Raw genomic sequence first — 15630 nt, 5'->3', positions numbered from 1 at the left:
TTTGCATCAATAAAATTTCAAGTCATTATAAACAACAAAGGTGAAAGTGGACAACCTTGTCTTGTACCTTTGCTGATTATCATTTCATCTGAAAGATCTGCATTTATACATAACCTTGCACGTTGTTCAGTATATATTGCCTTTATCATTCTTATAAAGTTTTCCCCCAACTCTATTTTCTCCATTACTGCAAACATAAAGTCCCAGTTCAAATTGTCAAAAGCTTTCTCTGCATCTGCAAAGAAGAATGCAACTTTCTTCTCTGGATGTCTTTCATAATATTCTACAATATTTACAACAGTTCTAATATTGTCTCTTATTTGCCTTTTAGGGAGAAATCCCACTTTCTTTATGAAATTTATCAAATATTGTTTAAGTCGTTCTGCCAAAATTCTTGTATATATCTTATAGTCATTATTTAGAAATGAAATTGGTCTATAGTTCTTTACATTTGTGACATCTCTATCTTCCTTAGGAATCAAAGAAATTACAGTTCCTTCCATGTATTTGGTATTTTTCCTTTTATTCTTACCATATTCATCAATTTTTGAAGTTTCGGTACTAATTCTTTAAAAAATTTTGCCGTATATCCATTAGGTCCAGGTGTTTTTCCAATTTTCATTGCATTAATCGCTGCTTCAATTTCTATTTTTTCAGTTGGATCATTTAAATTTTTTTTCATATATTCAGTTAAGGGTGCTATTTTAATCTTTTGCAAATACGCTTCCATCCTTTCCTTCTTTACTTTAACAACTTTAAATAATTTAGCAAAGTACTTGAAAAATTCTCTCTTTATTCTTTCTTGATCTACCATCTCTCTTCCATCAACCACACTTTTATTAATTTTACTCCCTCTCTTTTTCTTCAGTTGCCAGGCCAAATACTTTCCAGGTTTATTTGCTCCCTCAAAGGACTTCTGTTGTAATTTTTTCAAATTCCATTCCAATTCCTTATTTAGCAAACGTCTCATTTGTGCTTGTAGTCTCCCTTATAATCGTAATCTTCTTTATTGTAATTGTAATCTCCTTTATAATTTTCTTTTTCCCTGACCTTTTCCTCAGTTCCCCTTCTTTTTTCTTTATTTCATTTTGAATGTCCAACATCTGTTTTTCTTTTGCCCTTTTGTCCTTATTGTTTAATGTAATCAATATTCCTCTCATTACGGCTTTATAAGCAACCCACACCATCTGAAATTCTATATCATCTTTATCATTTATTTGGAAGAAAGCTTTAGTTTCATTTTCTAGAGATGTCACTAATTCTTTATTTTGTAGTAAATCTTCATTTAATCTCCATCTTCTTACTTTTTTTAGACAATTTTGTAATCCATAATATTGGGTTATGATCTGCACCTATCTTCGGTAAGATCTCTATTTTCTTAGTTATAAGGCCTAAGTCCTTTGTACCCCATAACATGTCAATTCTGGAAAAAGTATTGTCTTGCTGAAAAAAATGTATAATCTCGTACTTCAGGATTAAATTTTCTGCATATGTCTTTCAAGTTTTCTTGTTTAACCAATTCAAAGAAGGATTTTGGCAATTTTCCTTCTTTATTGTTATTTTGTTTCCCAGATCTGTCCAATGTATTCTGAATTGTTCCATTAAAGTCTCCCATAATCATGACCTGGTCATATGTCACTTCATCAAATTGTTTTATAATGTCTTTAAAAAAAACATCTTTTGCACCATTTAGTGCATACAGTCCCAATAATAAGTTTTTTTTTTCGCATTTATTATTCTATTGCCACAAATCTTCCATCTTTATCTTTAAATATTATTTTTGAATCCAATTCTTGTTTAATATAAAAAATCACACCCCTTTTCTTCTGTTCAGCCAATGAAAAAAATTCCAGTCCCAATTGTTTATTCCACAAAAATTTATAATCCTTTTGTTTAATATAAACTTCTTGTAAGCAAATTATATTACAGTTTTGTTTTTTAATCCAATGAAATATTACCTTTCTTTTTTGTGGTGAATTTAGTCCATTTACATTGCAAGATAATTTATAATCCATCATGGTGCAAATTCTTTATTCTCTTCATAAAATTTATGCAGCTCCTGTGTATTTGTAATTGTAATCCTTCTTCCTTGTAGCTCAAAGCTCAAACCTTCAAGTATTATCCATCTGTACCTCATTTCATTGTCACGTAGTTTTTCTGTTAATTTCTTATATGTTCTTCTGTCATGTATCACTTGTCTTGGCAATTCTTTCATTATTCTTACTCTGCTTCCTCCCACTATCAATGTTTCAAAAATTTTATTCAAAATTTTTCCCACCAATTTTTTTGTCATATATCTTATAACCACATCTCTTGGTAAGTTATTTTTCTTGGCATATGATGAATTCACTCTATACATATAATCATACATATTTCTAGTCCCTTCAGGATCTTCCTCCAAGAAATCAGCAATTATTTTTACTACATGTTCTTTTAAGTCTGTCCCTTCTTCAGGTACTCCTCTCAGACATATTTGTGTCTCCATCAATTTACAGTCATGGATTGTTGTTTTTTCTTGCATTTTTAATAAGGTGGAATCCTGGAGTTTAACTTTCCCTTCTACCTCCTGCACTTTTTTTGACACCACCACTGATTCATTTCTAAGCTCTTCCATTTCTTTTTTAAAGTCCTCAATATCTTTTTTAAGTTCTTTTTTGCAAGCATTTATCATCTTTTCCACCCCTTTCATCATCCTAGCTTTTATTGCTTCCAGTTGATCTTGCATCTTCTCCAATGAGGCAGCCCTTGCATGGGTTACCTTTGACTCTGACATTTAAAAAACAGCGCAAAATTTGATATCGCCAAATTAAATTGCAACTATCAGGTTTGATAAATTAGAACTTGCCCTTTCAAATGAGCCTAATTTCGCCGTCCTCCGACCTTCCCAGGCTCAGATATTAATTTTTTAAAAATTTAGCCTCCCAGTAATGGTTGCCGATGTTTTTCTATGGTAATACAATCCTAGAGTAGGTCCACTTTTTCAATAGTTACATCCTGCTTTGCTTGCCCCAAGTCACTTTCTCACTGGTAACAAAGTCTCACAATACTTGACGTATTTCCTGTGTTGACTGTAGAAACTGCAGATCTCTGACGATGGTGCTTTCACTCCACGACCGCAGGTAGACAAAACAATAAATTCCTTTCCAATTTTTAACGCTGTCCTTAATTTAACAAAGTCCAAAATTCACCCCTTCTCCTCTTCTTCCAAGCTTTCAAACTTTCTCTTTCCCACCTTCTAATATTATTTTGTTTGCTTTAAAATAGTCCCAGAATGGTAGATAGCAATCAGTACCTTTTTCTAAGGTTGTCCAGATCAACACTGGTCTCGTACAGCATCAGATGTTTAACAGTCTCAAAGAAGATTAGGATTTTGTCAAGCTTATGTCAAATAAATGACTCTGTAAGCTTCTGCAGATGATGAATATGCAACTCTTCTCCAGGAATCCCTCAAAGGAGGGCCCCCCCCCAGGACTCCCTTTTAGCCAAGGTAAATCACCTCAAAGTTTCCTGTGCATATCTTGGACTAATCTCTCACTGAGAAAAGTAGGCAGAAGGCAAAAATTTGCCCTTTACTACCCCGAACAGAAGCTCCAGTCTGCCCCCCTTAGAGAGGCAGGTCAGCTCAGCATTCTCCAAATTCCGGAAGTCACAAGTGCTTATTGAAATGTGTGGTTGTTTCAAAGATTTCCACAACACGAGCCCCATGTACATACACAGCATAACCTGTTGTGGACCTTCCATCTTTTCTATCTCCCCAGCTTGAATCACTAAGCTGTTACTTGGTGTGCTGAAGTAGTGTCTAGCACTAATTTGTTTGCAGCAGTACCTTTAAGATACTTCAATACCCTTTTTGCAGCAGTCCAATCTTTCATAAAAGGGCATGCACACTTCTGACACAACATATGAACTACAATGCAGATATCTGGTCTTGACCAACATGCTATATACAGTAGGGACCCAATTAGTGATTGATACAATGCCTTGTTTTTAAACGCTTTGTCATCAAGCTCTTTACCATAACTTGTGGTCATTGGTGTGGTAACACAGTTTGCATTTGTCATGTTGTATTCTTCAAGCAGGTTCGCTGTTTTATGCTCCTGACTGAGCTCAAAGCATCCATTTGTATTCTTTGTAATGTCTACATCCAGGTAATGTTGTATGCTGCCCAAATGTTTAATCTTAAACAGGCGTTGAGTTGGTTGTATAAACCATTGCAGCTACATATCATCATGGAACAGAAAACATAAATCATCCACAAATATGAACAGATAACATTTAATTTTCCCAATGGTTTTGCTGAACATACATGGGTCAGCAATTCCCTGTGTAAACCCAAGATCAGTTAAAGCTTTGCTCAGACATTGATTCCACGCTCTTGCACTCTGCTTTAAGCCATACAGGGCTTTGTTAAGTCTTAACACAAGGTTCTGGTTAGTGCTTTCAAACCCTGGGATTTGCTCCATGTAGAGCTGTTCATCTGTTTGGCCGTTTAAATAAGCAGTTGTGAAATTGAAATGGTGCACCTGCATCTTATCAATCCCGGCCTTGCACAATGCTGTTTTTAGCGTATCAGAGTTGACCGTAGGGGCAAACACTTCATCATAATCCTGTCCTCCAATCTGGGAAAAACCCCTTGCTACTAGCCTGACTTTCCTTTGCAGCCCACCGTCCGGTAAGGATATCAGTTTGAATACCCAGCGGCAACTGATAACATTTTTTTCAGCAGGCAAATTAGTCAGAGTAAACACTCCATTTTCAGAAAGAGAACCATGTTCTGCTTGCATGGCAGTTTGCCAGGCTTGCTTTTCTGACTCAGTCAAAGTTAACACTTCCTGATAACTCTTTGGCTCTCTTACATATACATGATTTACAGTAGTGGTATCAAACCCAAATTTGACTGGAGGTTTACCCTCTGTACTTCTGGTAGACACTCCAGGCACCTTTTGCTCACTCTGTTCACTCTCAGAGGATTGTTGCCTAGGAGACACTATCTCTTGTTTTACACTTTTGGTTTCCTCTGATAAGGGGAGTGTGACCTGCGAAGGCAATTCATTAGCATGCACTCTGTGCCAATTCTGGTCTTCACAAAAATTGGCAGACCTGCTAAAGCTTAGTGTTTGATGTTCATTAGCAAACATGTATGCTTTTATTCCAGTCTGATAGCCTAGGAAGAGAAGCTTTTTGGAGCGAGCTCCCCCTTTTTTCCTCTGGTTTAAAGGAACATTCACCCGGGCCTTGGTGCCAAAAATTCTTAAATGTCCCAAACTGGGGTTTTTGTTGTACAACACCTTGTAAGGAATGTTATCTGTGGGCCTAGTCCAAATCCTGTTGCTTATATAGCATGCAGCCTTCAATGCTTCAGCCCGGTAAGTGAGAGATAACCCAGCATGAGTAAGCATAGACTGCATCATATCTTACAAAACTCCCCCCTTTCTTTCAGCCACACCATTCTCCTGCGGTGTTGACACATTTGTCACTCTATGAATTATACCTTGTGCTTGCAACCATCTGTTAAATTCAGAAGACATGAATTCGCCTCCCATGTCAGTCTGCAAAGCACATAATTCACCCAATTGTTTCTGTACCTTGCGTGCCCAATATTTTACTGTTGTGAACACCTCAGACTTCTTTTTGAGCACACACACCCATGAAAATCTGGAAAAATCATCAACCAAGATTAGTGCAAACCTCTTATTAGAGTGGCTTTTGGGGTAAGGCCCTATCACATCTGCATGTACTAAAGCCAACAGTTTTACAGACACTTTTCCTGGCAACTGGGAATGCTTTTGATTTTGTGCATTTGCACACTTCACAATCAAGAAACACTTTGCATTCCTTCACTCCCTCATGCCCCACGATAGCAAGTGTTTTGCTGATAGTGTTAAAACTGGTATGCCCCAGCCATCGGTGGAGTAAATGTACACAGTTATCATGAGGTTTTGTGTTAGTTACAACCTGTGCTCCCACAGATAAATTTTCAATCACATAGACATTGTTTTGCAACCTTCCCATAGCAAACACTGGGCCACTCTTCATTATTTTGCAAGAGTTGCTGGCAAAGGTCAGAGTAAAGCCAGCTTTGTCTAGAGCTAGTATACTTAGCAAATTGTTTTCAAGAGCAGGAACACACAGCACTCCTTTGAATGTGTGTTGAAGTGCTGGGAATGTGACACGTCCCTGACACCATACAGCAGAGTTCCTGCCATCAGCTAGACTCACATGCTGCAGTGTTGAGGACTGAATGTCATAAAGCAAGCATTCATCTCTGCAAAAGTTCTGAGACGCTCCTGAGTCTAAAATTCACATTTCTTGTGCAGCAGCCACATCTGTGACCACCAATGTGGCCTTCTGACTGTGTGAAGAGTTGTGAGGCAGCCCTCCAGGTCTGCCTCTCTTCTTCCACTCTGGGCATGATTATTTCAGGTGCTTTGTAGACCCACAGCAGAAGCATCTGCGTACTGTCAGAGCAACTTGAGACGCCTCTCCATGCTTTTTGCTCTCTGCACAGCCGGTCTTGCAGCTGGCACCTTTTACCTCCTCTATTTTGGAACGCTGCCACATCTCTGAGAAACTCAACTCCTACTGCCTGTTTCCCTCTTCCAGCAGGCATCCAGTGACGTAAGCCAAGGTTAATCTGTTCGCTTCTGTAGATTCTAGTGAAGTTATCAGCATAGTGTAATCCACCGACAGGGAACTAAGAATGATAAACACTTTATCCTCATCCAGTACAGTTTTTCCACGCTGCTCCAGTTGCTGGAAGCATTCAGCCAAAGTGTTTAGATGAGCTCTCACAGACTCCCCCTGTCTCATTACAGTCCGATACATGTGATAGGTAATTGCTATCAGAGACCCAGCTGTGCTTTGAACGTACACAGCCTTCAGACTGTCCCATTCTTGCTTTTCATTCTTGATGCATTCTCCAGCAGCTGGATGGTCGGGGAGTATCGACATACAGCCACAGACCTTCACGCTTAAGATAATGTTTCATCCTAAGAGCCCACACTTTATAATTAGTAGAGGTGAGCGTCTCCACCAGCAGAGCAGTCGGTGCCTGAGCCATGCTGTCGTCCCTGTCCGGCAGCTGGTCCTCAGAATCACTCCTGTCCCCCGACCTGTTATCTAGAAGCCTGGCTGAGCACGTCTTCCTCCTCAGTTCCAGAAACGTCAGCTGCAGACATCCACTCAGTCACAGGTCACCACAGCAGTCCAGCCTCATTCAGAACCTCCAGAGCAAGGCGCAGCAGAAGCGTGCTGGGCCCATAACCCTGTTGGCGTATTCGCTGGTATGCTCCGGATTTGTGAGGCTTAATAATAGACAGCACATTGACTTGTGCTAACTATTTACATTTATTTACAAGTTTATTATTATAGTTATTCTGGTATACGCTTGACAAAGTGCTTCACCAGACAATACATTTGAGAGCAGAGATACACTATACAGGCTATTCACAATTATATACATATAGCTATACAGAAGCACCAATCAGCACACAATGCTGAGTCATCCTGCATAGGCACAAGTACTCAGGACAGAATCGGTATGCACCTGCTAAGGGAAGCTGTCAGGAACTGTCCATCTCATGGACTGTCATGGATCACTTGCAACAGATTCCAGCCTGAAGTCTTACTAGCAAGCATCATCCTCTAGTTATGCAAGGGGGAAACCCAGTAATACTCAAGTTTTAAAAATAGTGATCCAGGGATCAATGAACATGCTTAGCAACCGTGGAACGTTGAAAGGAGCTGATCAACAGTTATCAAGGGACAAAAAGAAAAAAACTGGGAAGGGGGATTGGCCTTCCGAAGCCTAACAATTTTAAAAATCGTTACATAGGAGATCAGAGTCTGGAGAGACAGGTACAAACTCAATTTCCTCCCTTTATTACCCATGCTGCACTCACACTCCAGAGGAAGGGGCAGGTAGGAATAGTCTCCTTGTGTGTTATACCACTCACATTTAGGGACAAGATGAGCAGCTTCCCGCTCACCTAGTCCTGAACATCAGCAGTCAGGGCATTTGCATTATGGTATAGATTTGTGAGATTGGAGAGTAGGTGAGCTATCCTGGAAAGAGACAGTGTCGCACTCTTTCGTTCCTAATAATTATCTCTCCCCGCCCCCAGTCTTCCACCATATCTCCAAATTATATTAGAAAAACATATTTTTAACTCATACCAGTTAACGTTGGTCCTCTTAATGTCTTTATAAAATGAGTAAAGACGCCACAGTTGATGAGTATGGATGCCGTAGCTGATCTTCATATGCTGTCCAATTTGAGATGCTGTCTCTAAAATTTATTTGGAGAGGCCGCATCATGTGTCCTATATTGAACTTATATTCTGTTGTGGTTCTGATGCTGTAACTTTTAATGAGTACATAGTTGCCCCTTTTTCTTGGAATAAATTTTAGGCTGTTCATGAAAGCACTTACTGTTTTGCCTTCGCATTTATCACAGTGTTTTCTTGTATCATTTCAGTAGTGCAAGTCCAACTGTCAAGAATAATGTTACCTCAGAATTTTGTAAAGGCAGTAACAAATCTTTGGCATTCTATATAATTTACCTTTCAGTTATGCTGGGAGTTAACCTAGGCCCTAAGCAAACCTTAGACATTTACTTCAAAGAATGTGAAGGACAGTCAGATGTCCAAAAGATTTCAGAATTACCTGTTATGAAATACCAGGTTGAAAAGCTGACCTCCACTACTTATAGCAACATATTCTTTAAATATCTATTTGTAGTGGTGGGATTCTGTCATGCACAGAGTGTGAAGTCTTTTACATAACTGAGGAACAATGTTGTTTACTGTCACCTTCATTTGTGTTTGGACAAAGCAGTCTTAAAATGTGAGTATTGGTTAGAAATGATCCTTTCTTTTAGAAGCCATTGGATTTAGAATGTGCATTTTAGCTAGGATTTTCAGAATTCAGATCTCGAATTCAGCTTTGGTTAAGATGGGAAGTCTGTTTAGTGATGGCGATGTGCTGGGATGAGAAGAGAGGAGTGAAGCGGAGTGCATGTTGCTTATTTTGTGTATTTAATTTAATTCATAGTCTGCCTTTTGTGCTGAGACTCAAGGTGTTACCTAATTATGACCCAACTTATTTGCATCAGTTTTACTCGCTCACCAAAATAATGATGAAAATAAGTGAAATGATTGGAGCATATCAAACTGCAGTCTTCTAAATTAAAAGTAATATTGCATTTTTACTTGTCTAAATCTATTGACAAAATTTACAAGGACCTTCCTTAAAGAAAACTTGAATAGATTCGTTAAGTAAGGCTTCAAACCCATGTTTAAACTTGATCATAGCATACCAGAATTACTGTCTTGGAATCAGGCAATGAAGATAGATTATCTGGAATGTTTCACATTCTGTTCTGCTATCAGGTGTTCCATCTTCCATATCCATTCCAAGAAAATTGTTTACAGAATAGTCATATACATATCACAGACTTGAGCCAAATAGTACAAAGAAATTTACTTAGGAGTTGATTTGTGGTTCTTCAGGTGGCAAACATTCCAGAAACTCTAATGTAGGTCTTAATTTATTGTAAAAAGATTTCAGTTCTAGTAGGCCATAAACATGTCTTTCTTCCCTGTATTTTTAAAACATTCAGAAACCAAACTGTATCTTTATCTAAAGATGACATTTGGATTTTGAATTTTTTAAAAAACAGGCAGAGCCAGCATGCAGATTGTTTATTTTTGCGTCGCTGCTCATCACACATGAATACAAAAAAGTATAAGACAAAATTCCTATATTATTTCAACTCCAGGCCATTGCGAGGATTTATATATTTGTGAAATATTGTATTGTTTCAATCAACACACAGTATTTTAAGCAAAATGTCACATTCGTATCCTGACAGTTTCTAGAGATGTGTGACTTTCAGCTTTGTGTTGCTTGGCCTTAGAAAAAAGAATGTATTAAATGCAGTGAGAATCTTGCCTCCTGGAGGTGGAAGATGCTATGGTTCTTCCAAACAATGGAAGAACCTTGTGTTTAATGTGTTTGTGGATGTTCACCATCTGCTGGTGAGTTGCAGAACAGCTCATGTCTTTCTTTTCAGGCTTGCTGTATCTTAGTCATTCCCCTCCCCCCTTTAATGAAATCAGCACATTTCTTGTGGGGTTAATGTAAGGGGGCTTTGAACTGAGAAGTTTCACATCCAGAAGTCATCATTTTTGTGTTGCATGTCAAGTTACTTAAAGTAAGCTGTAAAAGTTACCTACTATAGACAGTATGCAGCACCTGGAATTCCTGGCTCAGTTAAACTTTTTTGAGTTAAACTTTTGTTCTTCTAAAGTAGCTTTTTCTCTTTGCATCAGTTGTTTATGGCTTTGTTCTGTGTTTTGGAAATCTAAGACAAGCTGTAATTCTAACATCCTAGCATGTGTGGAAATGGAAAAATAAATGTAAACAGATGTATTCTGAGTAGAACTGAGGCATCAGGTATTCAACTGCAGAACCAGAATATCTTAAATATTAAAATTTCCTTTTTGAGGAAAGGTTAAAGGAGTGAACTTGCAACAGGACCAGTGGCCCATCTCACCCAAAATGCTAGTGGTGGATCACATAACTTTTGCTGCCGTCAGAGGAAAAAGTTGTTGCTCCCAAAAGTATCCTCTCTCCCAGCTTGTGTGCCTTGGTCTGTTTTCAGAATTGCCTTTAAGAATTTAAGAAATCCAGTCTTTGGTTGGATTAACAGTTCTTGCAACTGAGTATTGACAGTGCACCATAGGCAATTTCACATGCAGCACAGCTGGTCATAAATGTCCATAGACATCCGTCTTCCAACATCTTTTAGTCCAGGGGATGTCCCAGTTCAGACAGTAATGGAACTGTGTTTACTAAAGTTGTCTAATCCTTTTAAAGAGGCCACTTAGGCTAGTGGCTTTTTATAGAACTGTAGGTCTGTGAATTCCATAGACTCGCCATCCACAATCCAAAACAGAAGCCGCGATGCTCTTTAATTGGAGACTAACCAAAATAATATAAAATTGTACGCTTTATCAAGATCTCTAGAATGCCTAAGCTACTTTGGGGGGGGGGGGGTGCAATTTCTCACATCTTGCTCTTAAATCCTTCTGTGTGCATCCTGTGTAAAATTTCCTACAGGCTGAAATAAATGAAGTGGAGCTGGAATCAAACTGTACTTTGAGTCTTCTGAGTATGAGGAAGAAAACTGGCAGCCTCCGGTTAAAATAATGCTAGAAAAAAAGACAATAATGCTAAAAAATATTGAAGGCAGCAGGAAAAGAGGAAGACCCAACATGAGATGAGTTGACTCAAAAGCCACAGCCTTCAGTTTACAAGATCTGAGCAAAGAAGTTAATGATAGGCTGTTGCTTAAAGACTTACGTAGTATTCTGTTTCTTTCCCTAACTATTCCTAATAATTAGAAAGGTATCTGCAAGGATACCATTCTCTTCCTGTATTTGCCTAGTGTCCTCTGATCTCTTTCATGGGAGATTTTATTCTTGATTTTGCAAAAAAAAAAAGAAAAAGGTATTTGTGACTGTCCTCCATTCCTTAAGTTGTGATCCTAAGAGATTTCAAGTCTCTAGCATTCTTAGCTGAAGAGTCTCTGCCATGTGATGCCCCACTCTGTTCTTCTAACTAATTTTGGTGTTTGGTCTTTAAGCTTGTCCTGGGAATGAAGACATTGAATTTAATGTAGTGTTTCCGTACAATCTGGATTTTTAAAAGAGTTGTGTTCAATACGAACGGTTGGAATAGAGTTGCTGCCATTGGTGAGAGAACAGTCAGAGTTAGCCTCAAAGAAGCAAACTGTGCTCATATACATTCGTTTATCAACAGAAATTTGGCCAACTTTCCAATACCCAAGTTGAATTACAGCTGGAGAGAAAACAAATAAAACGAACTTACATACTGTACTTGTACACTTGCGGGTGGACATTCTCACGTCTTTAATGCCTTCTGGGTTTTGTTTTGTTATAACTAGGTATTCGTTTGCTTATGGAAAGGCTGCAAAGTTTATAACACGCCGTCAACAAGTCAGAGTTGGTTGCAGAGGCACATGCTGACCCACAGTGGCGACAAACCCTTTAAGGTAAGATGGCTTTCTCCTTTCAAAAGATAGCAGAGCCTGTAGATGCTTCTCTGCTTCAGTGACCGGCTTACTCTGCCTGCATTGTTGAAATAGAGTGAGTCCCCGCTGTCCTGAGAATCTGAGAGAGCCTGCACAATCAAGCTGATTACAGTGTGCCATGGTACAAAGTTAGAGTCCAGTGGCACCTTTAAGACCAACAGTTTTATTCAGGGTGTGAGCTTTTGTGTGCACGCCCACTTCCTCAGAATGGATTGGAGACAAATAAATCTTTTTTATAGAAGATGAGCATACAGAATAATGAAGGTATTTTTAACAAAGAATAAGCTTCGTTATACGGCTATCACCTGTTAGGGTAAAACCAGTATGCATGGTACCTTTGCATCCTTTACAATGCTTTTTACAATATCCCTCCTACCTTCAGTCTGAGGTTACATGACTCAGATCTCAATGTCTGACAAAGGGAGTTTTGACCCTCAAAAGCTTATACTCTGAAACTCTTGTTGAATCTGTAAGGTGCTACTAGAATCAAATCTGTTCTACTGCAGACCACCACAGCTATCCTCTGAAACTGTCTGTCAGGGGTGTCAAACATGCGGCCTGGGGGCCAAATCAGGCCCCGGAGGGCTCCTATCAGGCCTCCAAGTGACTGGCTGTCATCTGTTTCCTTCTCCCTCTCCCTTCCTTCCTTCTGCATTACAGCTTGCTTTGCAAGGCTTGCTTAATCACGCAAGAGCTATAGAGCAAAACCTCTTACTTTCTCCATTGGCTGAGGCTCCTCCCTTGGGGAGAAAGCAGTGGAGGAGGCAGAGCTTGCTTTGCCAGGCTCTCTCAGTTGCAGTGTTCTGAGCCAGGCCTCTTTTCCTTCTGTTGGCTGAGGCTCTTCTCCCTCCTTGTCCCCTGAGGAAGGAAGGAAAGAGCCAGAGCTTCTTTTGTTCAGTTCCCTGGATCCCATGGGAGAAATACAAAGAAAGCATCTTTAAGACAGAGTGCTAAAGCCTTAAGCATGTTTTAAGGGTTCTTTAAATCTTTAATAGTTTGTCTGTGTCCTTTATAAAGTTTGTATATCTGCTACCTCATCTTAAATAGGTACACACAATGCCCGGCTCAACATGGCTCGGCCCAGCCTGACAAGGTCTCATTTATGCCAGATTCGGCCCTCATAACAAAATGACTTTGACATCCCTGGTCTTCGTGATATCTGGCCCCTTCTGTGCTGGGGATTTTAACTGCCTTCCTCTCTTGAGTCCTGAGAATCCCCTGAATTTGTGCCTGTGGTTTGTGGGCGCCAAGTCATGAAATTAAGGGTATGTGTAGCATTGTCAATATTACTGTGATTTTGACGGTAGCTTTAGAATTTAAACTGTTACAGGTTGTCGCATAGCCCAGCAAAGAACTGAAGGAGACTTGCAGCTTTGAAACATGGTTGTTTGTGTTTGCCTTGACTGGCAAGGAACCAAGGCCGGTTTGTGGCAGTTTGTTTTGGGAATGTGTTGAAGAATTTTACCCTGCCACTTTTGGCATTTTAAAATTTCAACATGGTGTAGGCTTCACAGAAAAAAAAACATCAATAGTGCAGGAATTTAAATTTCCTTAAATGCATTATAATGTCTGTATGTTGGTCTCACTATAGAAGATGTTAGAAATGCCCATAACTGAACCACTATTAAAGAGCCATGTCAAATAGGGACAAAAACCAGCATTTCAAAGGAACAAGGAACTAGGTTAGGGATGTCAAATATGTGGCCCTGGGGCCAAATCAGGCCCCCAGAGGGCTCCTATCAAGCTCCCAAGTGACTGGCTACTTCCTTCTCCCTTTCTCTTGCTTCCTTCTGCAAAACTTGCTTCACAAGGCTTGTTTAATTGCACAGGAGCTAACCTCTGTTTTCTCCATTGGCAGAGGCTCCTCCTTTGGGGAGAAAGTGAGGGGGGGGGTGCGAAGCTTGCTTTGCCAGGCTCTCTCAATCGCACAGCAGAGTTACTGAGCCAAACCTCTCTCCTTCTATTGGCTGAGGCTCCTCCCCCTGCTGGTCCCTTTGGGAAGGAAGGAGCCTGAGATTCTTTTGTCCAGTTCCCTGGATCCCTTGGGAGAAATACGACGAAAGCACCTTTAAGACAAACAAGTGCTAAAGTTTTAAACATGTTTTAAGTTGTTTTTTTAAAAAAATCTTTAGTTGTGTTTGTCTGTGTCCTTTATAAAGTTTATATCTCTGCTACCTAACCTTAAATAGGTACACACAAGGCCCAGCTCAATATGGCCTGGCCCAGCCCAACAAGATCTCATTTATGTCAGATTCAGCCCTCATAACAAAAAGAGTTCAACACCCCTGAACTAGGTGGTTGGCTAGTGTTCATCTGAGTTATCTCAGGTTGTTTCTAAGATCCCGAGTCAGTTCAAAAGATGCTCTGTGGCTACTTTTGCTTCAACTGCCAGCGCTGTTTCCATTTTCACGCAATTTATGTAATTAACAAATTTGCATTCTGCCCTCATGAGGGCCATCAAGGCAACTAATGATTTAAAACATACCTGGGGGTGGGATTCGCATTTCTTAAAAGGATTAAAATCAACACCCCACCCCCCAACATACTTGTGTTCTCTCTTGTTAGTACAGGCTTTCTTTCTTCCCCAAAGGAGCACTTCCTGGCCTAACCAATCCCATTTCCTCTCTTTCTACCACTATCTCACCCTTCAATCCTAAAACAGCCTCTCTATCTGTCCTTACCAGGGCATTTTGGGTAGAAAAAGCCCTGCAGAAACTCATTCGCATATCAGGTACGTCCCCTGACATCATCATTATTTTACACAGGACCTTTTTGTAGAAAAAGCCCAGCAGAAACTCATTTGCATATTAGGCCAATGCCCTCTGTCACCAAGCCAGCCGGAACTGCGTTCCTGTTCAAAAAAAGCCCTGGTCCTTACATGTGGCACAGGTAGCACTTACAGAATTACTGCTTTGGGGGATCTGGCCTTTGGGTTCTTCTCTAACAATCTAAGTTTGGTTTTCAAGGCTTTGGAACTGTATTTTCTCAGTGGTACTGTATTTCCCCAATGTCCTCAGTGCATAAAAGTACTACTATCACTGAGTCCCATCCCTTGTTATCAGCCTTTCTAGAAATGAGTTGATATCTGCAATCTTCACAGGTGGCAGGTAAGGAGGTCATGTGGTCAACATGCTTTGCAAAACCGTCCTTCTGCATTTTGGACAGTGAATCTCCAATTACAAGGGGGGTTCTTTACCCTCTCTTGAGAGAGATTCTTAGGGAAAGTTCTATAAAGTCAGCTTATCTCTTCTGTATTCCTAATGGTGGAGTCTTTCCGCTAGGTGTTAAGGACTTTGTCCCAGCAGACAGACAGCCATATGAACATATGAAGCTGCCTTATACTGAATCAGACCCTCGGTCCATCAAAGTCAGTATTGTCTACTCAGACTGGCAGCGGCTCTCCAGGGTCTCAAGCTGAGGTTTTTCACAGCTACTTGCCTGGACCCTTTTTAGATGGAGATGCCCAGGATTGAACCTGAGACCTTCTGCTTACCAAGCAGATGCTCTACTACTGA

The 15630-nt window shown here is 39.9% G+C and overlaps 1 protein-coding gene across 1 annotated transcript in view; it reads left to right on the top strand.

Moving 5' to 3' along the window:
- AEBP2 (AE binding protein 2) overlaps window positions 1–15630 on the top strand; it is a 67176-nt gene that overhangs the window by 28638 nt on the left and 22908 nt on the right. The window contains exon 3 of the mRNA XM_060245839.1: window positions 11969–12076. Coding sequence (XP_060101822.1) covers window positions 11969–12076 — 108 coding nt within the window. The remainder of the gene's footprint in view (window positions 1–11968; window positions 12077–15630) is intronic.

The sequence above is a fragment of the Heteronotia binoei genome, chromosome 8 (genome assembly GCF_032191835.1).
Source record: "Heteronotia binoei isolate CCM8104 ecotype False Entrance Well chromosome 8, APGP_CSIRO_Hbin_v1, whole genome shotgun sequence".
Taxonomy (NCBI): Eukaryota; Metazoa; Chordata; class Lepidosauria; order Squamata; family Gekkonidae; genus Heteronotia; species Heteronotia binoei.
The sequence above is the reverse complement of the archived record's forward strand: the minus strand, read 5'-3'. Positions and strand labels throughout refer to the sequence as shown.